General features: G+C 47.1%; 1 protein-coding gene across 3 annotated transcripts; it reads left to right on the forward strand.

The window, feature by feature from the left end:
• Window positions 1-2916: 2916 nt before the first annotated feature.
• Window positions 2917-27261, forward strand: dazap2 (DAZ associated protein 2). 3 transcript variants are annotated; one of them, XM_080217926.1, is made up of 4 exons: window positions 2917-3037; window positions 16938-17056; window positions 18934-19164; window positions 26644-27260. In XM_080217926.1, exons 1-4 carry the CDS (start codon window positions 3025-3027, stop codon window positions 26770-26772), a joined length of 492 nt encoding a protein of 163 aa, XP_080074052.1. In that variant the 5' UTR covers window positions 2917-3024; the 3' UTR covers window positions 26773-27260. The 3 variants fall into 3 exon arrangements, with proteins under 3 accessions (XP_080074052.1, XP_080074053.1, XP_080074054.1); XM_080217927.1 differs by having other exon boundaries at window positions 2920-3037; window positions 16941-17056; window positions 26644-27261; XM_080217928.1 differs by lacking the exon at window positions 2917-3037 and adding an exon at window positions 14269-14432.
• The last annotated feature ends 359 nt before the right edge of the window (window positions 27262-27620 follow it).

Genomic DNA, 27620 nt, shown 5'->3' on the forward strand with positions numbered 1-27620 from the left:
GGCGGCGTGGGCTCGTTGGGCCGAAGGGCCTGTTTCCCGGGCTGTTTTGTTCTTTGTTCTTCCAGTTTGCGTTGGGCTTCACTGGAACATTGCGACAAGCCAAGGACAGACGTGTGGGCACGGGAGCAGGATCGTGTGTTAAAACGGCAAGGAACCGGGAGGTCAGGGTCCCCATTGCGCACAGACCGAAGGTGCTCATCAAAGCAATTCCTCTCTATTCTCTCTATGGGCTGCCATTAGCAGCCTTTCCCCTGGTTTCTGTGGCTATGATTCATCTTTCATTCCCTCCCCCTGCAGTATAAATATCTCCACTTTCTGTGCCTTTGAGCTTTGACAAAGGGTCATTTGGACTCGAAACGTCAGCTCTTTTCTCTCCTTACAGATGCTGCCAGACCTGCTGAGATTTTCCAGCATTTTCTCTTTTGGTGTCAGCCCACTTAGGTTTGCTGCTTTCTTGGATGCAGTCAGATACAGATGTTACAACAACTACAAGATCTTGGTTCGTTGGTAGGTTTCTGGTGGAGTTGGCTTCTTGAAGTGGGTGATATTGCTATTCCAAGAGAGAGAAAAGGAGAGAGAAACCTTCAGTCTGTTTCCACTGCTGAAGTCTTTCTTGACACCGCTCTTGTCACTTGCAATCACTCTTGTGACTGAGCAGCCTTGCTCTGACATAATTCCCTACTGTGTGTTACCAAGAGGGGAGGGACGAGCGAGGGGGGTGAGTGTGTGCGGGGACGAGCGAGGGGGGTGAGTGTGTGCGGGGACGAGCGAGGGGGTGAGTGTGTGCGGGGACGAGCGAGGGGGTGAGTGTGTGCGGGGACGAGCGAGGGGGTGAGTGTGTGCGGGGACGAGCGAGGGGGTGAGTGTGTGCGGGGACGAGCGAGGGGGTGAGTGTGGATGATTGTTGATAAGAACTTGCATTTCTGTAACCATGTTAATGACTCCAGTGTGTCCCAATGCATTTTCCAGTTAATTATAGTTTTTGAATGGTGGTCACTGTTGTAACACAGGAAAGACAACAGCTAATTTGCAAATTGCAGTTTCTTCATGTACTATGATTCCATGATAGTTCTTTTGTGGTATTGATTGTGGGATAAATATTGGCTAGAACACCAAGAACACCCCCTTTATTCAGAGTATCATGAGAGTGTTTATGTCCACCTGAATTGATAAATCATCTGGCATTTCAGCACTCTGACTTTGTGTACTGTCTGGACTTTTTGTTCAAATCTCTCCACTGGTGCCTGAATTAATGTCCACCTAATGCAAAAGCAGGAGTATTGCCAATTGAGTCAAGGTGGATATTAGCAACGTATAGTTGTTGGGTTATTCGACCATGTTGGACATTACCCTTGAGCTATGAGGAGAGGCTGAATAAACTAGGCTTGTACTCGTTAGAGTTTAGAAGAATGAGGGGAGATCTCATTGAGACGTATGAGGTGATGAATGGGATGGATAGGATAGAGGTGGAGAGACTCTTCCTGCTCAGAAAGGACAGTAGGACTAGGGGGCACAGCCTCAAGATAAAGGGGGGGCGGTTTAGAACGGAGTTGAGGAGGAACTTCTTCACTCAAAGGGTGGTGAATCTCTGGAATTCTCTGCCCGTTGAAGTGGTAGAGGCTACCTCGCTCAATATTTTTAAGATGCGGGTTGATGGGTTTTTGATGAGAGAGGGGATTAAGGGTTATGGGGAGAGGGTGGGAATGTGGAACTGAGCCACGACAGATCAGCCATGATCTTATTGAATGGCGGGGCAGGCTCGAAGGGCTAGATGGCCTACTCCTGCTCCTATTTCTTATGTTCTTATGTTCTGATAGCTGCACGTGCTTTCCCATAGAAGACTGTGATTGTTCAATTGAGGCATTCAAGAGGGCAATTGGGATTAGCTTGGGGGCTTTTAAAAAAAAAAGGGCAGCATGGACAAGTTGGGCCGAAGGGCCTGTTTCCATGCTGTAAACCTCTGTTTCTATTCAACTAATCACCTAATGCCTTCATAGAATCAATGTGCAGAGGTACGGGGAAAAGGCAGGGGAGTGGCACTAAGTCATGGGTGGCACAGTGGTAAGCATTGCTGCCTCACAGCGCCAGGGACCTGGGTTCGATTCCTGGCTTGGACCACTGTCTGTGTGGAGTCTGCACATTCTCCCCATGTCTGTGTGGGTTTCCTCCGGGTGCTCCGGTTTCCTCCCACAGTCTGAAAGAAGTGCTGGTTAGACGCATTGGCCGTATTAAATTCTCCCTCAGTGTCCCTGAACAGGAGTGTGGTGATTTTTCACAGCAACTTCATTGCAGTGTTAATGTGAGCCAACTTGTGACTAATAACCTTAAGTCATGATGCTCGTTTGAAGAGCTAGTACTAGATATGATGGGCTGAAAAGCCTCCTCCTAACAATTCTAATGATCAAAAACTTGTCTGATTTTGCCCTCCACAGTGTGGATTTTTTTTTTGCTGCCTCTGACCAAGCTGAATTCTGAGTGGACATTCAGCAATCTGTGCAGCTGATTGTAAGAACTCTCACACACCAGGTTAAAGTCCAACAGGTTTATTTGTAGCACAAACCACTAGCTTTCGGAGCGCTGGCTGCCCCTTTGTCCTGACGAAGGAACAGCGCTCTGAAAGCTCGTGGCTTGTGCTACAAATAAACCTGTGGCACTTTAACCTGGTGTTGTGAGACTTCTTACTATGTTTACCCCAGTCCAACACCAGCATCTCTACATCCTGAATAATCAGCTGATTGTATACATGGAATGCTCTGGGAAAGGTACCTGCAGGTCTTATCCATCTCCAGGTAGTGACAGTTCTGCATATAAAGAGACAGTTCAGCTCCATGTGGATACAAACAACTCCCTCCCCCCGCCTCTAAAATTGGTCATGTGAATGATTTGATAACATTCATTTCCCCTTTAAGCGTCTGGTTTCCTTGAAATGGCACAGGACGCGAGGACGTCACCCTGAGCAGGAAGTAAGCAGGGACCTCTGCGATCGAAAGCACTCTCAGCTTGGAGGAAGCAGGAATCGGCAGCATGAGTAAGAAAGGTAAGCGGGGGGGAGCTTTAACCAACAGGGGACTGCTGCCTTGAAGCTTGGGCGAATGTTAGAACATTGGCTTCAATATAGACTTGCTTCCCATTTGGGTAAATCGAAATGAATCCAACCCCCCCCCCTTCCCCGGTTACATTTCTTTCTGAGATGAGTCCTTTACCTGATTGGAATGCCAGTGCATTTTCTTTCCACCCTTTTTTTTGAGGGAGGGAGGGAATTTCCCTGTTTCCCAAGGCCAAGATACTTTTACAAACAGGGAAGGACATCCCAGCCAGTCTTGGTGTAGCTGGACCGGAGACCCTGCTTGCCTTCCCGTCACTTTCTTCTCTCTAGAATCAGTGCGGCTTTTCACTCAGCAATCCACCTCTTTTGGTGGGGAGAGCAGGGGGAGAGAAAAGCTTGTTGAGCTATCAAAGTGACGTTTCATTACGTTAAAAGCCATAATGGGAGATATGTCGTTGACTGACTGTTTTGCAAATGTCAGATTGACAAGTTAGCTTGTGCTGCCAAGAACATCCTGTTAAATACGTACTGTCTGACCAACACTTGGTCTAAAAACGAATTGAAGTCAATATCAGAAATGATTTGCTGTTTATAATGCTGGGAGACTGTGGTACATATTGTTAATCTGTGTCCCCTGTGGCTAACTGGTTCAGCTTGTTGCTAGCATTTAAAAAATATTATTAGCATGGAAAGAACTTGCATTTATATAGTGCTTTTCACATCCTTGATATGACTCAGAGTGCTTTGCACCCAATATCATGGCTATATAAAACCTTGATTAGGCTATATTTGGAGTTTTGTGTGTAGTTACCACACTACCAGAAGGATGTGGAAGCTTTGGAGAGAGTGTAATTAGGATTCACCAGGATGTTCCCTGGTCTCGAGGGTGTTGGCAATGAGGAGAGGTTGGATAAACTGGGATTGTTTTCACTGGAAAGACAGAGGCTGAGGGGAGATCTGGTCTACAAAATGATCAGAGACAGGGGGGATAGTCAGAGACTTTTTCCTCAGGGTGGAAGTGTCAATTACACGGGGGGGGGGGGCACAGGTTCCAGGTGAGAGGGGGACAGTTTAAGGGAGATGTGCGGGGGAGGTTTTTCACACAGAGTGGGGTGGGTGTCTGGAACGTGCTGCCAGAGGAGGGGGTGGAAACAGACACATTAACAACATTTAAGAGGCATCTGGATGGGTACATGAATAGGGAGGGAATAGAGGGATACGGACCGAGTAAGGGCAGGAGGGTCTTTAGTTTAGTTAGAGCATCATGATCGACACAGGTTTGGAGGGGCCGAAGGGCCTGTTCCTGTGCTGTACTTTTCTTTGTTCAATGGAGTGTGTATTGTGGTGTCAGTTGTAATGTAGGAGCGTATGGAATGTTAGTGTGATTTGTTAGTCACAATTCTGTAAATGGAGCTTTACCTACTGTCATAGCAAGTGTTACAGCTCGAGTGAATTTGAGAGGTTTCACTGCAGTGATGTTGGACTGGAGAATAATGTTTGGGTCATTTCACTGACTGGTATTGCTGCCTGGCTGAACCTGATTTATATTCTGCTTTCCTTAACCAGCTGTTTTCTTTGAAGATTATTAAATTTTGGGATTTGGAGATTGGTGGCATTTATTCCCCATCCGTAGTTTTTAGAAAATAGGAGTGGGCCTTTGATCACTCCCTGCGAAGGAGTTGCACTGATGATTCTGTTAGATAGGGAGTCCTAGGCTTTGCACTCAGTAGCAGTGAAGGAAGGGCCCATATATGTCCAAGTCAGGTTAGAGGTGAGGGAATTCCCACGCACAACCCAGGTTTGAAGCTATTGCTGAGGAAGTTTGTCGAGCTTCTTGAGTACCCGTTATAGCCATGGTACCTGGTTTGCTTTGTCCTGGATGGTGTGGAGCTGCACCCATCCAGGCAAGTGGGGAGTATTCCATCACACTCCTGACTTGTGTCCTTGTAGGTGGTGGACAGGCTTTGGGGAGTCGGGAGGTGAGTTACTTGCCACAGAAGTCCTGGCCCCTGATCTTGTAGTCACAGTATTTATATTGCTGGTCCAGTTTAAGTTTCTGGTCAATGGTACCCTTTGGGGATAGTGGAGTGATGGTACTGTCATGGGGAGATGGTTAGATTCTCTCGTTGGCAATTTTTAAAAAATGCCACTCAGTGGGCATTCCTGGCAATGCCAGCACTTGTTGCTCATCTCTAATTGCCATTGAACTGAGTGTCTCGTTAGGCCATTACAGAGGGCAGTTCAGAGTCTAACTACATTGCCTTGAGTCTGGAGTCGTGCATTGGCCAGGCTAGGTAAGGACAGCAGATTTCCTTCTTTCAGAGTACATTAGTGAATCAGATGGGTCTTTTTCACAACAATCGATGGTCACCATTATTGAGACTAGCTTTCAATTCCAGATTTAGTCATTGAATTTAAATTCCACCAACTGCCATGGTGGGATTTGAATCCATGTCCCCAAAGCACTGGCCTTGGCCTCCGGATTACTAGTCCAGTGACATTAGCATTGTTCCACCGTCTTCCCCAGAAAGAGATCATTGCCTGATGCTTCTGTGGCATCAGTGTTACTTGCCACTATCGGCACAGGCCTGAAGGTTGCCCAGGTCTTGTTGTAGATGGACACAGATTTGTTTCACTTACCTCGGTTTCCCAGTCAGCAGTGAAGTGGGGCGGCACAGTGGTTGGCGCTGCTGTCTCACAGCGCCAGGGACCTGGGTTTAATTGTCGGCTTGGGTCATTGTCTGCATGTTCTCCCTGTGTCTGCGCGGGTTTCCTCCGGGTGCTCCAGTTTCCTCCCACAGTCCGAAAGATGTTCAGGTTAGGGTGGATTGACTTGAGCACTGACCTTGAAAGCTGCCCACACAAATCTCGGCAACCTCAGTGCCATGAGTATTACCTTTTCTTTCTGCCAGTTTGCATCTGGTACCAAGCTGATAACATTTCTAACCTTCTAATGATAGTGATGTCCTCAAACAGGATAACCAACCAATCACATTGAGGTAAAGGCAGCCAGCAAACAAGGAAGTAAAAAGCACTGAATCCCTTCACTCTTGCATGTGTTTTTGCTTTCTGTAAAATTAAATTTTGCCAACAGCAACTTCTGGATTTCTCTTTATCTGTGTCTACATGGACTCGAGAGATTAGTGTCATTTTCAGAGAGACAGAGATGGCAAACATTGCCAGTTTCAGCCTTAGTACTAGCACAAAATCAGGCCATTTTTATAGCATCATAGAATCCCAACAGTGCAGAAGGAGGCCATTTGGCCCATTGAGTCTGTACTGGCTACAATCCCACACAGGCCCTGTCCCCATAACCCCACACATTTACCCTGCTAATCCCTCTGATTTACAGATCCTGGGACACTAAGGGACAATTGAGCATGGCCAATACATCCAACCTGCACATCTTTGGACTGTGAGAGGAAACCCACACAGACACGGGGAGAACATGCAGACTCCACACAGGCAGTGGCCCAAGGCCGGAATTGAACCCAGGTCCCTGGAGCTGTGAAGCAGCAGTGCTAACCACTGTGCTACCATGCTGCCCCGAAGCAATGTCTGAGGAGTTGTACATGTAATCATCAGCAAACAGGAATAGCTGAAAATTGTTGGTTCTCGGGTGCTGCCGTGAAGTATATCTGCTGTGAGATTACTTGGCCTCGAGCAGCCATCTCCCTATGCGCTAGGCATCAGTCCTGCCAGCTGAAAGCTTTTCCCCAGATTCCCAATGACGTCAGTTTTATCACATATTGTGTGTCTTGTGACATCCCTTTAGAGCTTAGGGAAGGAAAGATTTCTCAGTGTTGAGTTCCTAGGGTTAATGAGTTGCAGCACAAGATTATGCTGCTCGATTTTTGTTTTTAAAAGCTAGGTGAATACAGAAGAGGTACAAATGATTTTTGGAAGAAGGGGAAGTGGGAACGGTGGCTATGATAGTATAATCCCAGCCAAGGGAGACTAAATTTCACCATTCTGAAGTTTTTTCTCTGCATTTGATAAGTAAGGGGTTAGAAGAGCCTGTTAGAGCCTGCGCCAGGGATCCGGGTTCCATTCCCGGCTTGGGTCACTGTCTGTGCGGAGTCTGCACCTTCTCCCCATGTCTGTGCGGGTTTCGTCTGGGTGCTCCGGTTTCCTCCCACACTCCAAAGATGTGCAGCTTAGGTGGATTGCCCATGCTAAGTTGCTCCTTAGTGTCAGGGGGATTAGCAGGGGAATGCATGGGCTTACTGGAATAGGGCCTGGGTGGGACTGTGGTTGGTGCAGACTCAATGGGCCGAATGGCCTCCTTCTGCACTGTAGTGACAGCTCTTGGGTCTCGATCGGCCTTGGGCTCAGGAGATGTTGAAGGAAGAAGGAATTTCAAAAGGGAGATTAGTACTTGGGGAGAGTGGTGGCACAGTGGTTAGCACTGCTGCTTCACAGCTCCAGGGACCCGGGTTCAATTCCCAGCTTAGGTCACTGTCTGTGTGGAGTCTGCACATTCTCCCCGTGTCTGTGTGGGTTTCCTCCGGGTGCTCCGGTTTCCTGCCACAGTCTGAAAGACATACTGGTTAGGGTGCATTGACCCAAACAGGTGCCGGACTATGGCAACTAGGGGAATTTCACAGTAACTTCATTGCAGTGTTAACATAAGCCTTACTTGTGACGAATAAATAAACTTTGACATTGACTTTTAAGATGGATCTTTTTGAAAGAGACTTTAGAAGTGAAGGAAATGTGAGCACATTGGATTTGCAAACCCCTGTACCTCTTTGGATCTGTGACAGGGATTTGATTGAAACCAGACAGAAGTATAAATATTTTCCTTGCTGCAAAGATTGCTGCGTGAAACTCGGGCTTCCTCCAAAGAGTTGTTTGTGTTGTGAAATTCTCCCCCCCCCCCCCCGGTGGCCATAGATTGATTCTAAATTCAGCCAATCGCACTCAGGTGATTGGGATGACTGCTGAGAGAAATAGAAATATCACGTTGATAACAGGAAGTGCTATTTTAACGCACAGGGTGATTTTCATTGCGTGCTACCTGTAGCAAAATGGTAAGCTGAATCTTGATTAAGTGGAATTGGTTTTGTAGCGCACAGTGTAAATGGAATTTTGCTCTTCTTGCTTCATGCTATTCCTGATCTGGGAATATTGACTTAAAATATATTTTCCATTCGTCAGTAAGTATACAGACATCAGCAGCCATAGTTTGTCGTTTTGCTTCCTGCTGATGTGACCTCCCGGATACAGGAAATCCAGCTGAGGGGAATAAAATAGGATAATTGCAATGTCGACAAGCAAAACAAATTTTACGCAAGAAACTGTGTGCAATAAACTTGAAGAAAAATGATCATTCTTTGCCAGCAAAAGAGGTTTAATAAAATTCAATCTGGTTTTAAAATCTGCAAAATCACTGAGGCCGTAGCAGGTTGATTTCTGAGACTTGTGTCCCCTTTAAAAGTATTAAAGGGCAACACGAGAAAGAAGATCGAAACTTTAACTCCAGTCAGTGTGCATGTGAACATACAAATCAGGAGCAAGGCCACTCAGCCCCTCCAGCTTGCTCCACTATTCAATAAGATCAGGGCTGATCTGATTCACTTTGATACTTTGATAACCTTTCACCCCCCCGTGTTAACCAAGAATCTATCGATCGTTGCCTTAAAATGCAAAGACTCTACCTCCACTGCCTAAAGTTTATTAGTCACAAGTAAGGCTTACCTTAACACTGCAATAAAGTTACTGTGAAATTACTCTTGTCGCCACACTCTGGCGCCTGTTCGGGTCAATCCACCTAACCAGCACGTCTTTGAACTGTGGGAGGAACCCGGAGCACTCGAAGGGAACCCACACAGACTCAGGGAGAATGTGCAGACTCCGCACAGACAGTGACCCAAACCAGGAATTGAACCTGGGTCCCTGGCATTGTGAGGCAGCAGTGCTAACCAGCCTTTTGAGGAAGGGAGTTCTGAAAGACGCGCTGCTTAGGGTGCATTGACCTGAACAAGAGTGTGGCAACTAGGGGAATTTTACACTAACTTCATTGCAGCGTTAATATAAGCCTGACTTGTGACTAACTTTAACTTTTAGTTCCAGAAACTCACCCACCCTCTGAGAGAAAACAGATTCTCCTCATCTCTGTCTTAATGAGCCCCCCCCTCCCCCAACTGTTTCTAGAATCTCCCACAAGAGGAAGCACCCTCTCCACACCCACCCTGCCAATACCCTCATTGGGTGTAGCAACAACCTTGGGCTTAGTATTTTCCACCACAAAATTGTTTGCTAAGTGTCTGTTGGTTCTGTGGTCTCCAGTGTGACTGGGACAAAGGTAAACTCCCCCCCTCGTCCTTCCTGACCTGTCTGCAGCCTTTGACATGTTTGACCACAACGTTCTCTTCCAATACCTTTCCACTATCGTACAGCTGGGTGGGACCGCCCTCACCTGCTCCCACTCCTCAATCTAATCATAGTCATCCTTGGATGATGGGGGGGGGAGAGAGAGAGAGAAAATGTAAGTATGACCTCTCTCTCTCTTGCTGCCCATGCTATATTCAGCAATCTTTGACTTGTGCAGTGTACCTCAAACTTGGTCTACTATCAATAGGAGGATACACCCACAATATTTAGTGTTTTTCACCTGGTAGCAAGCATGGGCTTTCCTGCTGAAGTGACACTTCCAGACAGAAGAATCAGCGCTCTCCATCTTTTCTAACAATGTCTATGTGGGTATATTACCTCGTAACTGCGTAGAGGGGCAATTGGAGTCAGATTGCCCCTCAACTCCTATTTACATACCTGGAAGTGAAGCCATAAGACATAGGAGCAGAATTAGGCCACTCGGCCCATCGAGTTTGCTCCGCCATTCAATCATGGCTGATATTTTTCTCTGCCCCATTCTCCTGCCTTTTCCCTGGAACCCCTGATCCCCTTATTAATCAAGAACCTATCTATCTCTGTCTTAGAGACACTCAATGACCCAACCTCCTCTGCGGCAAAGAGTTCCACAGATTCCCCACTCTCTGGCTGAAGAAATTCCTCCTCATCTCTGTTTTAAAGGATCGTCCTTGTACTCGTTAGAGTTGAGAAGAATGAGGGGAGATCTCATTGAGACGTATAAGATGATGAATGGGATGGATAGGATAGAGGTGGAAAGACTCTTCCCGCTCAAAAAAGACAGTAGGACTAGGGGGCACAGCCTCAAGATAAAGGGGGGGCGGTTCAGAACGGAGTTGAGGAGGAACTTCTTCACTCAAAGGGTGGTGAATCTCTGGAATTCTCTGCCCGTTGAAGTGGTGGAGGCTGCCTCGCTAAATATTTTTAAGAAGCGGGTTGATGGGTTTTTGATAAGAGAGGGGATTAAGGGTTATGGGGAGAGGGCGGGAAAGTGGAACTGAGCCACGACAGATCAGCCATGATCTTATTGAATGGCGGGGCAGGCTCGAAGGGCCAGATGGCCTACTCCTGCTCCTATTTCTTATGTTCTTATGTTCTTATGTCCCTTTACCCTGAGGTTGTGCCCTCTGGTTCTAGTTTTTCCTACAAGTGGAAACATCCTCTCCACGTCCACTCTGTAAAGCTGCCCTCTTCTGACTCAGACTGGGTGAGAACAGTCCAGCAGTTCTCAAGACCCTGTGTGAAAGGCAGGAGAATTAGAGACAAGGAAGTTACATCCCTTTTTTTTGTTACAGCACTAGCTTGGGGTGAAGGATGTAAGCAAGCAGCTGAAGAGGTTATTGAGGATAGTCTGGGGGGAGGGGGGGTGGCGGTGCAGTCTGACAGTGGGAGGTTGTGGCCTGTGGTGAGGAGGGTGGTTTGGGTGGGAGGTCCCATGTGTGGGTGTTCTGACAACCACAATGCCCACAGGCGGTCATTAATAGATCTCCCAATGGGCTTCTTGGAGTACAAGTTCCCTGATTGGGGGAGCCACTGCTCACTCAATGGGAAGCAGCCAGTGGGGGGGGGCTTTAAACCTGTTACTTTACCTGGACTGGAGTTGTAGGTCCTGAGATAAAGACTACCTGACAGTAAGCTGAAAATGCGGGACCTTTCCTTGGTGACTGGAAATTGGTGTTTGGCTGAATTCCTACACTGGCGATGAGGATAATTTATTTTCTCCATTTTTCCCACTGGACAACCTCCAAATGTCAAGAGTTTCTCCAATAAGAAAAAGCAATTATGCCTCTGTTCAGGAAACTCGAGCCTTATGACACCAGTGGAAGAGACTGGGCCCAATATACTGAGGGCACAGGTTACTTCATTTGCGCTAACATCATTGAAGGAGACGAAAAACAAAAAGTGAGATTGTTGACACCTTGACTTTGTATGATTTTTTTTTTTAAAGCCTGACCTATCTGGATGCCCCTGACTTAAAAACTTCTAATGAGCCAGTAGACTTGGAGAAAAGCCCCTTGTGATCAAAGAACAAAGAAAATTACAGCACAGGAACAGGCCCTTCGGCCCTCCAATCCTGCACCAACTGTGCTGCCTGACTGAACTAAAACCCCCTACCCTTCCGGAGACCATATCCCTCTATTCCCATCCTATTTATTTGTCAAGACTCACTGCCGGGGGAGGTAGTGGAAGCGGATACGATAGTGAGTTTTAAGTACATTGCTGCCTGGTGCCCCTTGTACTTCCTGAGCCCCTTTCTCTGTGTTCTCAAGTGACAAGGCTATCTCAAAGTTTGTTAAAAATCCAAATTGGGTTCTGCCAACAGTTTCCTTTGGATGGTTAGGTCATTCTGCCACGTACCAACATTGCGTGGTCTGCATGGTTTCATCCGGGTGCTCCTGTTTCTTCCCAAGATATACTTGTTAGGTTGATTGGGGTCAATTTGGCAGGGCCAGTGTTAGGGAGACTAAAAGGGTAAAAGGACTCAGTCACGGTAGAGCTTCAGGAACAAGCAAATTGTGTGCTACCTAGGGAGAAAGCCAAGGTAAGTACCTGAGCGAGCCATGCAGGTAATCCCCCTTCCAGAGACAGGAACACTGCAACTGAATCGAATTGTAACAAGGAAACCAAAAGAGAAAATGCTGGAAAATCTCAGCAGGTCTGGCACTATCTGTAAGGACAGAAAAGAGCATTGACAAAGGGTCATCTGGACTTGCAACGTCAGCTCTTTCCTCTCCTTACAGATGCTGCCAGACCTGCTGAGATTTTCCAGCGTTTTCTCTTTTGGTTTCAGATTCCAGCATCTGCAGTAATTTGCTCTTATCCAGTTGTAACAAGGAAAATTGCCTGATAATGGTGGAATTGTTAGATAATGGTGGAATTGTTAGATAATGGCCACCCCTTGAAGGTGGAGGTGGCCGCGGAAGCTGTGGTCTCCATTATCATATCAGTATTTCCAATCAGACCTCCCAATTCCTGAGGTTGGCAGATATGAAGGCCAGGCTAGCCGTGACATGGGGGAACCTTTTACAAATAAAAGGCACCACGATGGCCCCAGTGACTTACAGGCAGCAATCGGTCCCTCTCCCATTCACTGCTGCACAGGGGACATGGACCCAGCCTTATGGGGAGAGATTGGCTTCAGTAGATTACCAAACTTTTCTCATTCAAAGAACAAGTTTGAACTCCCTCAAAGCTGCTCCAACTCGGACTGCCTCGACCCTGTTCACTTGCCTGGATTTCAGTCTTGGCTCCTGATTCTGTTTTTTTTTCCCGGATTCCCAAGTCTGCACTTTAAAACCAACTCCCAAGGACAAGTTTAGCTCTTGAGCCGTTCTGACCAGACACTGCTGCTACACAGGGTCACCTTTTTCACCCCCCGGCTGCTCACCACAGCCCTTACTCTTTTCCTACGAGTGATCTCCTCCTCCTTCTGGGTGACTCCTTCCCCGGTTCTGACTCTCTCTCTCTCTCTCTCTCTCTCTCTCTCTCTCTCTCTCTCTCTCTCTCTCTCTTTGTTCCAGCTAACCATGCTGGACTAATCACCAGCCTCTAATTAGGTGCATTGACCCGAACAGGCGCCAGAGTGTGGCGACTAGGGGAATTTCACAGTAACTTCATTGCAGTGTTAATGTTAGCCTTACTTGTGACACTAATAAATAAACTTTAATTTTTTTTCTCCCGGCTACTATTGTCTTGGCCTTTGCAGTGGGCTTCTTGTTACTTCTCCACCTGTTCCCACCCCAGCTTTAGGAATAGTAAGATTTAACCTGGTGCAGAGTTATCTGGCCATGAGCAATTCTGCAGGTGCTATTCCCATCGCGGTTTGGAGGGGGTGGGGAGTTGTACTACACTCAAATAACCAGCGGGAGAGTTTGGTGTCCATAGATACTCCTGGCTGTGCCCTCCGTGAGGCTGGATGGCATGGTGCCCTGTTGGTATGACAAATCCCATTTGACTTTTGTGAATCGGGTAAACTCCTGGCTGGTGAAGGCAGGCCCATTGTCAGAGACTAGCACCTCTGGGATCCCGTGTGTCACAAACCAGGTGCGGTGTGTCTCTGTCGTTGTTGCTGAATGCACCCAAAGCACATCCATTCGCTTGGAGTGGCTGTCCACTGTGACCAAGAACATTGAATCTATGGGCCTGCATAATCCACGTGCACCCGAGTCCATGCTCTACCCAGCCATTCCCACGGGTGTAGGGGAGCTGCTGGTGGCAGCTTTTGTCCTTGCTGGCGTTCCTGCCACTGACCTACAAGCTCTGCTATGTCCGTGTCTGTTCCAGGCCACCCAACCTCGCGTCTATCCAGCATCTTCAGTTTGGACACTCCTGGGTGTCTGTGATGTGATCCAGCCTGTATGGCACAGCGGTTCTGACTCGAACCAACCACTCGTGCCCCCGCCAGCAGTATTCCGTCTGCTGTCTCTGCCACGGGGTGGAACTGGGGCGGTACTGGCCTTTCCACTTCTCCTGTCAGTACTAAGTGTTTAACCTTCACCAGTACAGGGTCCTTTTGCGTCCAAAGATGGATATCATTGGGAGGGTAGCCAGAAAATTTGTAGCCATTAGTGTCTCTTCTACTTGGGGTACTATTGGTGGCATGTCTGCTAAAGGTAGCCTACATTGGGCATCTGCATTTGCCATTCAGCCTCCTGGCTGGTGCTCCACTGATAGGTGTAAGCAGCAAATAATAATGGGCACCACTGGGTTCGAGCCGATGCTATTGGTGATACTGCCGTGTCCTCTCTCAGTATTCCCAGTAACTGCTCGTCTCCGGTAACGATCACAAATTTCCGCCCGTAATAATATTGCTGACATTTCTTCATTCCAATTATTCTTGGAAGGTTTTGGTTTCGGGGATCTCCGGGAAGGCTAAGCTGAGAGTAACGGCAAATGTTGCTGGTCCGCAAGCTCTGAGGACCTGTTGCTTTTCATCTGCCTGAATGTCATTAGCCCAAAAAAAAGAGTAACACAGGCGCTCCACATATTGGGTCCAAAAGTTTCCCCAACAGAGGTATGATGCTTGAAAATGGCTTTCCACTGATGCGTTCTTAAGGCTGTTCTTAAGGTCATTCTTTTTCCTCATTGCCACTGAAATAAGTCCTCTGAGGCTGGTGTCCCTTCACCAGGTTCCCTTTATTTACAAACTATTCCATTCGTAAAACTTCAGGTACACAATCGCAATGCGGAGTGCCAGAAGACCTGACACTCCCACTTTTATATACACAATGAGACTTCCTAATTGGACAGACAATTATGACCTCAATCAGGGAGCTCATACTCCAAGAGGCCAACCTCCAGTGTCTCATTGAAGTCATTACACTCATCAAATGCCTTCTGGAAATCCAAGGACAGTACATCTACAAGTTCCCCTTTATCCACAGCTCATGTGACCCCTTCAAAGAACTCTAATAAATTAGTTAAACGTGATTTCTCTTTCACATTCTGACTCTTATCTTCAGTTTCTCTCAGTGCTTGGCTCTATCCTCCGTAATAATCCATTCTCCCATCTTCCCCATGACCGATGCCAAGCTAACTGGCCTATAGTTTCCTGCCTCACACCCTTCTCGAGTAGAGGAGTTACATTTGCGACACTTCAATCTGCTGGAGCCTTTCTACTATCTGGCCAACGTTAGAAATTTAACACATCCACCTCTTTAGCCATCTCTTTTAAGACCTAGAGGCCTGTCAGCCCATGGCGGCAGTTTGCTCAGTACTGCTTCCTCAGTGATTGCCATTTCATCAATTTCATCAAGTTCCTCACTCCCTTTCACCTCCTGATTTCCGACTATTGCGGAAATGTTTTTGAATTCTCTCCATCCGTTTCCTTATTATCCATGACCATCTCCCCATTTTTACTATCTAGAGAACCAACGCTCATATTATTTACGCTTTTCCTTCTTAAATACCTGTAGAAACTCTTGCTGTTTTTACATTCCTAGCTATCTTCCTCTCATACTCTAATCTCTTTCTCCTGATAAACTATTCCCTGCTGCCCTTTATATTCTCACCTGCCACTCATCTTTGCACAGTTATATACTCAAGCTTGATGCTTTGCCTCACTTCTCTACTGAACCATGGATAGTTCAGGTGTAAACCATCCCAAGAGTACAGCCCCCACTATCTCCAGTACTGATGCCACTAATCCTGTATGTTCTATCCTAACTTTCCAGACACACGCTGGAATTCCACCGTCCCGCCTGCCACGGAATCGGAGTGGTGGACAATGGAAACGTCTATTGAACTCGGGTGGGATTTTCCAATCTCATAGAACACTACAGCATAAACAGGCCCTTCGGCCCACAAGTTGCGCCAATCATATCCATACCTACCGAGCCATAGAACTATCTGTAACTCCCAATCCCATTAAATCCCATGTACTCATCCAGAAGTCTTTTGAAAGACCCCAGCGAGTTCGCCTCTACCACCACCGATGGCAGCCGATTCCACTCGCTCACCACCCTCTGAGTGAAAAACCTACCCCTAATCTCAGGTTGAGCGAGGCTGTAAGATCCCACCCATAGACTCTACAGCACATCAGTCGTCCAGCACGGAAGCAGGCCATTCAGCCCAACTTATCCATGCTGACGTAAGAACATAAGAAATAGGAGCAGGAGTAGGCCATCTAGCCCTTCGAGCCTGCCCCGCCATTCAATAAGATCATGGCTGATCTGTCGTGGCTCAGTTCCACATTCCCGCCCTCTCCCCATAACCCTTAATCCCCTCTTATCAAAAACCCATCAACCCGCGTCTTAAAAATATTTAGCAAGGCAGCCTCCACCACTTCAAAGGGCAGAGAATTCCAGAGATTCACCACCCTTTAAGTGAAGAAGTTCCTCCTCAACTCCGTTCTAAACCGCCCCTCCTTTATCTTGAGGCTGTGCCCCCTAGTCCTACTATCCTTTCTGAGCAGGAAGAGTCTCTCCACCTCTATCCTATCCATCCCATTCATCATCTTATACATCTCAATGAGATCTCCCCTCATTCTTCTAAACTCTAACGAGTACAAGCCTAGTTTATTCAGCCTCTCCTCATAGCTCAACCCCCTCAACTCCGGTATCAGCCTAGTAAACCTCCTCTGCACTCCCTCCAAGGCCAAAATATCCTTGTGTAAGTGCGGCGCCCAAAACTGCACACAGTACTCCAGCTGCGGCCTCACCAATGCCCTATACAGCCGCAGCAAGACCTCCCTACTTGGGAGGTAGGTATCCTGACCCGGTATCCTAAACTGAACTAGCCCCATTTTGGCCCATATCCCTTTCCCATCCATGTACTGTTGAAATATTGTAACTGTACCCCATGTGGCAGCTCATTCCATATACGCACCACCTTCTGCATGAAACAGGTGACCCTCCGCTCCCCTTCCGCTCTCACCTTAAACCTATGCCCTCTAGTTTTGGACTCCCCTACCCTGGGAAAAAGGCGAATGGGTTGATTAGTCATCAGTATTTTTAAATGTAATATAATGCTGCTCTGAATTGTGTGTCTGTGCGTGTAATCTTTCCTCTTCATCTTTTAGCAGCATATCCCCAGCAGCCAAGCTACCCTGTCCAGCGGCCAGCTATGGCTCCGCCAAACTATATGCCCGCTGCCCAAGCTCCTCCACCTTACACAGAAGCTCCGCCGTCTTATGCAGAGGTGAGTCAACTTTTGGATGGTTCAAGGGGAGAAGCACTTTGTAACAGCTTTAACGGGCTGTTGAATTTAGTCGGTGTTTGCATTTTGAACCAATTGCAGTTCAGAAACTTAATTTCTTTCTCCCCCCAGCCAGGAGCAAGTTGAAAGTTAGACTGAAAGGGAGGTTGACTGTGGAGTAAAATTGGGCAATGAGTGGGACTTGGGGTGGGGGGGTGGAGTTTGGTCTCTGTATGATGCACGATGGTCATGTTTAACACAGATACTTAAACCTGATGAACGGCGATGAGTGGAACTTTGTATCTGTTATATATGTAACTCCACATTCTAGTTCTCTAAGTACACAACCTCCTCAGCTGCTCTAGTTTAAACACCCACTGTTTCTTCACTCGCATCTTCCCACAGTGAGGGAGGGTGTTCCAGGATTGTTATTGGACATCAGTCAGTCTGTGTGGTGTAGGTACACCCACAGTGCTGTTAGGGAAGGAGTTCCAGGATTGTTATTGGACATCAGTCAGTCCATGTGGTGTAGGTACACCCACAGTGCTGTTAGAGAGGGAGTTCCAGGATTGTTATTGGACATCAGTCAGTCCATGTGGTGTAGGTACACCCACAGTGCTGTTAGGGAGGGATTTCCAGGATTGTTATTGGACATCAGTCAGTCCATGTGGTGTAGGTACACCCACAGTGCTGTTAGGGAGGGAGTTCCAGGATTGTTATTGGACATCAGTCAGTTCAGTGTGATATCGGTACACCCACACTTTTCCACATTGCATTCCATCTGCCACTTTGCCCACTCTCCTAACCTGCACATCGCTGAGATTTCCCTGATCAGTCAGAACGCATGGCGCTAAGATTCCCCGGATCTGAAACACATGGCGCTAAGGTTCCCCGGATCTTGGAACGCACAACGCTAAGATTCCCTGAATCCTGAACACGATGCTAAGATTCCCCGGATCCAGTGGAGCGCATGGTGCTAAAATTCCCTGGATCCAGCGGGGCGCACGGCGCTGAGATTCCCCGGGATCCAGCGGGGCGCGCGGCGCTGAGATTCCCCGGGATCCAGCGGGGCGCGCGGCGCTGAGATTCCCCGGGATCCAGCGGGGCGCGCGGCGCTGAGATTCCCCGGGATCCAGCGGGGCGCGCGGCGCTGAGATTCCCCGGGATCCAGCGGAGCGCGCGGCGCTGAGATTCCCCGGGATCCAGCGGGGCGCGGGGCGCTGAGATTCCCCGGGATCCAGCGGGGCGCACGGCGCTGAGATTCCCCGGGATCCAGCGGGGCGCACGGCGCTGAGATTCCCCGGGATCCAGCGGGGCGCACGGCGCTGAGATTCCCCGGGATCCAGCGGGGCGCACGGCGCTGAGATTCCCCGGGATCCAGCGGGGCGCACGGCGCTGAGATTCCCCGGGATCCAGCGGGGCGAGAAGGGGTGTTATAACAATTGGCGATAGTCTCAGTAATGGTGGCCTTGAAACTAATTTAATAATCTAGCTTTTGTTAATTGAATTTAAATTCCACCAGCTGTCTTGATGGGATTTGAACCCTTGCCCGCGGGGCATTCGCTACTTGTTCAGCGACTTTGCCACGACAGCCCCGAATAGAGCGGCTGAAGGTGTTGATCAGAACTCGCGTGCCAAAAACCCTGGAATTCAAAGCAGCAAGCGTTAGATCTATCTGCACTTGAAAAAGGCAAAGAGATGTCTTTATCTGGAGTGCGTTCACCTGATCAGAGTCGAGATTTGAACCTTCACAAATGTACGTGGGCCTGTTGGTGTTTCCAGCATCAGCTGTGTGTGTGTTTCGGACAGCCTCCGGTAGCACGGTACTCGAACTTTGTCGACTTGTTGTAAAATGATAATTGAATTTGTTTGCATCCCAGCCTCATCAGCAGCCAAGATATATCCAAGCTCCACCCAACATGGGTGCTGGCTACCCGGGCGCTTTCTATGTGCCAGTCACAGCCCAGATGCAAGTGCGTCCAAATGCGGCAGCCATGCCCATGGGGTACTATACAATGCCACACACCTTCGCTCCACCTTCAACTGTGATTGTGAATGGAGGGTATGACGCCGGAGCGAGGTTTGGGACAGGAGCGACTCCTAATCTCCCAGTAAGTGTTCTCGACAGCCGTGACTGTGTGACGCGCTATATTTTGTAACCACGCCCAATGTGCTCACTCTGATAAATTTGAATTGAATGTGCCTCGGGTTGTCTTAGAAATTTTTAGTTTGAGTAATGAGACACTCAAGCAACCACAATTTTTTGTTTTTAAAAAAAGCAATTGTTACACCTGAAATAGTTTGAATACTATTTATTTGTTTAAAGTTTATTTGTTAGTGTCACAAGTAGGCTTACATTAACTCTGCAATGAAGTTACCGTGAAAATCCCCTAGTCGCCAAACTCCTGTTCGGGTACACTGAGGGAGAATTTAGCACGGCCAATCCACCTAACCTGCACATCTTTGGACAAGTAAAGTTTATTTAATAGTCACATGTAGGGCTTACATTAACACTCCAACGAAGTTACTGTGAAAATTCCCAAGTTGCCACACTCCTGTTCGGGTACACTGAGGGAGAATTTAGCATGGCCAATCCACCTAACCAGCACGTTTCTTGGACTGTGGGAGGAAACCGGAGCACCTGGAGGAAACCCACGCAGACACGGGGAGAACATGCAAACTCCACACAGACAGTGACCCGAGCCGGGAATCGAACCTAGGTCCCTGGCGCTGCGAAGCAGCAGTACTAACCACTGTACCATCCGACTGTCATTCTAAACTACTATACTAAATATGAAAAAATACACTGTGTGCTTGTCCTCTGGTCTGTTTGTCCATTCTCTGTTCCATTTTAATCCACGATGTGACTACCATCGACACTGCAAACTGCAGGATCCAAGTGGAGAGGATCCCCAAGAAGATTGCGCATATCGACACAGACGTCAAGTTTTTACAAAGATGCAAGGAAGCAGACAAGTTACCCCATTTTAATCCAAACAAACATTCAATATCATTTCCTGTCTTAATCACACACAGATGAAAGAGACTGTTATGTCAGTGGATACTGAGCTAGCCAGTTTTCTGGAGAAACATCTTACTTTACTCTGTCTCGTTCAATTACTGCCAGTGACAACTCGCAACGCAAAGAACGCGGCCTACATTTAGAACAAGCTCAGAGACATTCTTCCTCACTTCCAAATGCTATTTCAAGAATGATGCATCATGAGAAATAATCACCAACTCCCCCTTCTCGCTCCTTTAGTGACAGGGCAATGTTGAGCTGGAAACAGCCATCATCATTAACCGTTCCAAACCATTGTTTAATCCACATGCACCATCCTCGCTCTATGTTCACCTTCTTATTGGCTGACAACTTTCCTTCATATTGATCAGTCTGATTGAACCTCCCTCCCACACTCCCAGGCAGCGCATTCCAGGCCCCAACCACTCCCTGTGTGAAAAATTATTCTCACATCACATTTGCTGCTTTTGTAAATCACTTTAAATCTGTGTCCCTCTCATTCCCAATCCTTTTACAAACAGGAACAGTTTCTCCCTGTCTACTCTATCTAGCCCCCTAATGATTTTGAACATCTCGATCAAATCTCTTAGCCACCTTCTCTCCAAGGAGAACAGTCCCAATCTCTCCTCACGATTGAAGTTTCTTGACCCTGGAATCATTCTTGTAAACCTCTTCTGAGCTCTCTCCAGTGTGTTCACATCCTTCCTATAGTGTGGCACCCAGAACTGTGCACAGTACTCCAGCTGAGGTCTAACTAGTGTCTTGTACAAGTTCAGCATAACCTCCTTGCTCTTGTACTCTATGCCCCTATTAATAAAGCCCAGAATGCTATATGCTTTATTAACTGCTCTCCTCACCTGTCCTACCACCTTCCCAATCTATGGAGAAATATACCCAGGTTCCTCTGCTCCTGCCCTCCCTTTAGAATTGTACCCTTATTTTACACTGTCTCTCCATGTTTCTCCTGCCAAAATACATCGCCTCAGACTTTTCCACATTGAAGTTCCTCTGCCACCTATCTGCCCACTCCACCAACCTGTCTTGTGTCCTTGTGAAGTTCTGTACTGTCCTCCTCACAGTTTGCAATACTTCCAAGTTTCATGTCATCTGAAAACTTTGAAATGATCTCCTGCACTCCAGGAATAGAATTAATATATATCAGGAGAAGCGAGGGTCCCTTTACTGACCCCGGGGAACACAGCATACAAATCTTCCTCCAGCCTGAAAAATATCCACTGACCGTTCTCTCTCTATCCTATTATTCATCTAATTTTGTATCTATGTTGCTACTGTCCCTTTTATTCCATGAGCTAGAACTTCTCTCAAATCTGTTGTGTGGCATTGTATCAAATGTCTTCTGAAAGTCTATGTACGTATCAACAGCATTATCATCATAGACCAGGCAGCACAGTGGTTCGCACTGCTGCATCACAGCTTCAGGGACCCGGGTTTGGTCACTGTCTGTGCGGAGTCTGCATGTTCTCCCCGTGTCTGTGTTAATTTACAGGTAAAGGCTCCACAAAGGTTTGTAGCCTTGTAGCTGCGGGTAGCTCCCAAGATGGTTCTGATACAGAAGCCTGTGCTTAATGGGGTGATTTTTCGCCCCCCTCCCCCTCCCCCGGTCCCTGATTGCTTTCACAAGTCATGTGACCCTTACTCTGCAGATCGACTCTTAAAGGGACCACCACATTCCTCCCCCTCTAAGTTCTTTTATATGATTAACAATCAGTTTACTCAGTCCCCAATAACTGAACGTTTAACACATGAATCTAATCCGTTATAAATGAAGTCTTTCTGATTGCTAGTGGAGCAGCGTAACTCCTCTGTCTGGGCTGCTTCCACTGGAGTGCTGTCAGTAGAAACCGCAATCATGAGTGCCTCTTTGGGTAAAGCATCTCAGTTCCATCCATGGGGACGTCAGTTGTGGCAGAAACAGGATGGCGTGGTATGTGGGTACTTGACAATGTTTTCAGGTGGCAGCACTGGCTGCGGGGGTAACTTCCCCCTCTCTCAAATGGTTCACACGTTTCTGAATGATCCTGCCTCCAGCGTCCACTTGATAAGACGGGCCCCTTTTCGGATACAATAACTCCAAGGACCCGATTTGACCCACACCCAAAAGTCCTCACACAGCCTTCGTCCACCAGAAATCACCGTGTCGACTTACATGAATCCCGCTTTGCCTTCTGACTGTTTTGGCAGCCTGTACCCTCCCTGGCAAATTTGGAAACACGAGGCTGAGTCTCGTTCTGAGATGTTGGTTCATCAACACCTCTGCTGGCAGGATTCCCCTTATTGCAGGTGGAGTGCTCCAGAAGGAACTGTGAAATTCTAGGCTTCCTCTTCACTGCTTCTTTTGGCCAGACTGAAAGGTTTGGATGGCTCACTTGGCAAGTCTGTTGGATGTTGGGTGGTAGGGTGCTTGATACCATTGAGAGCAGTGAAGTTCTGAAACTCAGCACTCGTGGCGGCTGCTCTGTTATCAAACTCTGTGGCTTCAGGCATAGTTATGAGCGTAGTTTCTCAACTGTAGTGTGCAACGTCGGAGATGTCACCGCAAACACTTCCGTTGACTTTGACTTTGTGTGCTGACAAGGAGCAGAAACATTGTGCCCATGAATGGACCAAATATAATCCATATGGATTCGTTCCCAAGGATGCAGTGGGGCTGCAGTAGGCAACCTTTGTTGCAGTTGGCACTTCAACTAGACTCTCAATGTTGGCATCAATGCCAGGCCATCGGACATACCTACTGGTGAGCGTCTTCATCATAAATATACTTGGATGGGCACTGTGTCATTCAGTGAGGAGCAGCTCTCTTCCTGGTACAGGAATGCCTACTCTATCTCCCCAAAGTATGATGCTATCATGGCAGCTCCACTCGCTTCTTCTTATAAAAATATGGTTTCATCTCTTTAGAAACTGACTCATTAGTCTTCTGTGCCTCACTTTTGGGCAGCAGTGGATCTGACTGGTTGAGTATTTGCCAGTCTCAGTGAAACAGATCAATGTGTCCAAGTAATGCAACACTGTGACAATTTCCTGCGGTACTGGGGGAGGCACAACACTCTCTTTTGCAAAGGTCAGCAACTAAGTGCATCAGCATTCACTATGCGTTTTGCAGGCCAGTGCTTGAAGGTGTATTCTTAGGTGGAGAGAATTTGTCGCTTTTATCCTTGTCGCCAATATTCTTGCTCACCAGTTAAGGGAAAAGCAGCAACACATTTTATTTACAGGCTATACAGTGGCTGCAACCAGCTTCTCAGAAGGTTCAGATAGAAAAGCCCATGCTTACTGGGGTGATGCCCCACCCTGGTCCCTGATTGGTTTCCCATGTCATATGACCCTTACTCTGCAGATTGACCCTTTTAAAGGGATAATCACCGCCGTAGCCAATTATTCAGCTGCAGTTTTTTCCACCAACCTTTTGTTCCAGTCAAACCAGCCCACCTCTGTTCTTCCCCCACTTGAAATTGTGTCTCTCTCTGTTAATTATCTTACTCCTGGATTGCCTAATGTCCTTTTCTACCATCATCTTAAACATTATGATATAATGATCACTGTCTCCTAAATGCCACCACCACCACCGCCCCCCCCCCCCCCCCCCCCCCCCCCAATTAATCTACTTGGCCTAGCTAGTCTCCAAGAACCAGGTTCATCAGGTACATTATTTCTTGGTGTACTGGACACATGCTGCAATGGGAACCGTTTTTGCCCCTCTCTGCCCTTTACACTCCCACTGTCCCAGTCTACTTTTGCATAATTGAAGCCCCATCATAGTTACTCTATAACTTTTGCATCTCTCTGCAACTTCCCCACAAATCTGTTCTTCGATATCAATCTCTCTAGTTAGTGGTCTAGGTTCCACACTAAGCAATGTCATTCCACCCTTTCCGATTCTCAGCTTCAGCCAAATAGAATCTGTCTGTGAACTCTCTGGAACATCCCCTTTCCCCAACGCTGCAATGTTCTCTGGAACCAAAACCAGCATCCCTCACCCTTTTCCCATCTTTTCTCAACACCTTACACCCAGGAATATTTAACACACACACACTCCTGCTCTCCATTGAGCCAGGTCTCATTGCAACATATTTCCACATCACAATCTGTACCCGTGACCCCCAGTCTTGTTCACTATTCTCAGTGTATTCACATACAAGAACAGGAACCCTGGTTTAGGTATCATTACTCTCTTCTTTACTCCATTCTATCTTATTCACACCTCTTTAACCTGTGATTATCCCTCTCTGCGCTCGTGCTGTCTGTACCTGTAAAGACTCACATTCCAACCTGCAATTATCTTGTAATTGTGTCTCTGTCTAAATGTGCTGTGTTTGTGAAACCAACCTCTCCACTCACCTGATGAAGGAGCAGCCCTCCAAAAGCCCATGATTCCAAATAAACCTGTTGGACTTCTTACTGTGCCCACCCCAGTCCAAGGCCAGCATCTCCACATGTCTAACTTATTTAATCTTTAATTTCACACCAACCCAGTTGCTTAAATGCCCAATTCTTGTGGTTTAGTTGCTTTTTCAGCCATGATTTCCACCTCCATATTAGTCCTAGGCACCATACAAAGCAGTGTTCAAACTAAAGTATATTTATTGGTGTCACAAGTAGGCTTACATTAACACTGCAGTGGGTTGTGAATCTGTGGAATTCCCTGCCCAGTTGAGGCTACCTCATTGTTTTTTAAGGCAGGACAGATCATTTTTGATCAGTAAAGGAATTAAGGGTTATGGTGAGCGGGGCGGGTAAGTGGAACTGAGTCCACAAAGATCAGCCATGATCTTATTGAATGGCGGAGCAGGCTCGGGGGGCCAGAGGGCCTACTCCTCATGGTTCTTTTGTTCTTATAATGAATTTACTGAGAATCCCCTAGTCGCCACCCTCCTGTTCAGATACACTGAGGGAGAATTTAGCACAGCCAATCCACCCTAACCAGCACATTTTTTTCAGACTGTGGGAGGAAACTGGAAGAAACCCATTCAGACACAGGGAGAATGTGTGGAGTACGCACAGACAGTGAGCCAAGCTGGGAATTGAACCCAGGTCCCTGGCGCTGTGAGGCAGCACTGCTAACCACTGTGCCACCCGGGAGATGAGCTAGTGCCTTGTATAAGTATCATATCCTGGGATCCTCAAGCTACAGAAATGTACTTGTCTTTTTCCTGACAATTGCACACGATGTTTAAAAGATGGATTTCCTTCCTGTGGTATTTTCCTTTTATATTGTATCCCTACGGTTTCCTTTCCCCATATTTTAGTGTATCAAAAAACCAAATCAGTTACTGACGTGAGTACGGTCTATAAACAGTAACCCCTCCAAGGCAGCTTCTCTGCTGTGTTGCACCTACATTGAGGTGTTGGAGGAATAATTTGATTCCCATTATATTGATACACCTTTTTGCCTCGAAGCTCCAATCATGGGACCAGCAGGCGCTGTGCTGATGTTTCCATAGGCTGAGTGCAACAAGTCTCAGTATAGACTGGGGGCAAACCTAATCCTGCCAACTGTGGAAGTGTTGGTAATGTGATCATAGAGCTAGCCATGTGCAGGTACATGATACCATTCTGATGCTGCCAAACCTGATCACCTGGACAATGGTGCTGATATACTGAGAACACAAAGCCCGCAGAAAAATAAAATTGTTCATAGTGACACCAAAGCAATTTAAAGCCACTTTCATATTATTCTTGTTGTCAGTGGCTTCCTTAACAAGGGTTTCTCATTGTTACAGCACCGTAAACCTTGTAGACTTGAATCAGATTGGCAGTAAGGAAAACCCATTTTTAACTGGATTGTCAGAATATTGTGGCAGCACCCCCCAAACCTTGGGCTAACAGTGGCATCGCCTACAATCTCATGATGTCTTACTCTGGTCAATGATAGTGGCAGCACGATGGCATAGTGGGTAGCACTGCTGCCTCTGCCAGGGACCCAAGTTCAATTCCGGCTTTGGGTGACTGCAGCGTCCGCAACTTTTTTCCCCACGTCTATGTGAGTTTCCTTCGGGTGCTCTGCTCTGCTCTCCTTCCATAGACCAAAGATGTACGGGTTAGGTGGATTGGCCATGCTAAATTGTCACTTAGTGTCCAAACATGTGCAAGTTAGGTGTATTAGCCATGTTAAATTGCCTCTTAGGTTAGATGGGTTGGCCATGCTAAATTGTCCCTTCGTGTCAGGGGATTATCAGGGTGAATATATGGGGATAGAGCTAGGATGGGTTTGTATTTGGTGCAGACCGAATGGCCTCCTTCCGCACTGTAGGGCTTCTATAGCCAAAGTGTCACCTGTACACATGTGGAACAGGCAGCAGGCTGTGCCTTACCGAGCGAAACACTGGCAAGTGGCTGAATTGGCTCGCCATTCGCAAGACTGAAGCTTTTTTAATTCCAACCCATTGCTTCCCCACCCAGATGATCTCCTCTGGCGATTAAAAGAAGGGACTTGTGTGGGTGTCAGAGGAGCTGGAGAGGAGAGGGTTGCAGCTGAATTGTGAACATATGCTGGTTAAAGATGCGCTTGGCTCTTAAAAAGAACTCTTGTTTTTCTCTCCTGATTTAGCCACCTCCACCTGGCTGCCCTCCCAATGCAGCTCAAATCGCAGCCATGCAAGGCAATAACGTCGTAGTGACTCAGAGAAAGAGCGACTGGCTTAGTGGTGGCTCAGATGGTGGTTTCACAATCTGGTAATCAGATGCAAGCTTGCACAGGAGCTTTAACGGAAGGAGCCATTAACTTTCTCGTTTGTTTAGGCAAATAATGGATTTATCTTGGTAACTATGCCTTTTAGCATCTTTTAAAACCCTTTCCTTCTCGCACTGAGTTTATAATTGTAGTGGATAGGAGGAAACATCAAATTGTAACTGTAGTGGGAAATACTCATATTAAGCAAAATTGAGCAGGAAAAAAATGTTTTAGTTGGTGCCTTTTTAACATTCATCAGGATTAAGAGAAATATAAACTAAACAATCAGTGACAATTGTTAATTAAGAGGATTAGTCATTAACATTTATGAACCAAATAATAATTAGTAGTTTGGTGGTGACTTAAGAATTGTTCAAAAAGGGACACCTTATTGAAACTTTCCATCTTTCACTCATCAGGACATCTACACAAGATGAAGCAACAATTGATAGCACGTGACAAGAGAGTGCTGATTGGTTGGGAAGTGGACTCTGGTAGAGGCGTTGCCATGGAGAATACAGCAGAGAGCAGTTAACTGCCAAATTTCTGTTTCAAATTCCAGCCAGGCGGGCTGACTCTTGGTTGGTAAGTGGACTCTGGTAATGCCTTGACCGATCAGAGTCCACTTACCAACCAACCAATCAAAAGTCGGCCTGCCTGGCTGGAATTTGAAACAGAAATTTGGCAGTTAACTGCTCTCTGCTGTATTCTCTATGGCAATGCCTCTACCAGAGTCCAGTTGCCAACCAATCAGCACTCTCTTGTCATGTGCTATCAATTGTTGCTTCCTTTACTGTTAGCTTGTCTTGTGTAGCTGTCCTCATGAGTGCAAAATGAAAAGCTTTGACAATATG

The sequence above is a fragment of the Carcharhinus amblyrhynchos genome, chromosome X (genome assembly GCF_965287045.1).
Source record: "Carcharhinus amblyrhynchos chromosome X, sCarAmb.v2.hapA, whole genome shotgun sequence".
Classification (NCBI taxonomy): Eukaryota; Metazoa; Chordata; class Chondrichthyes; order Carcharhiniformes; family Carcharhinidae; genus Carcharhinus; species Carcharhinus amblyrhynchos.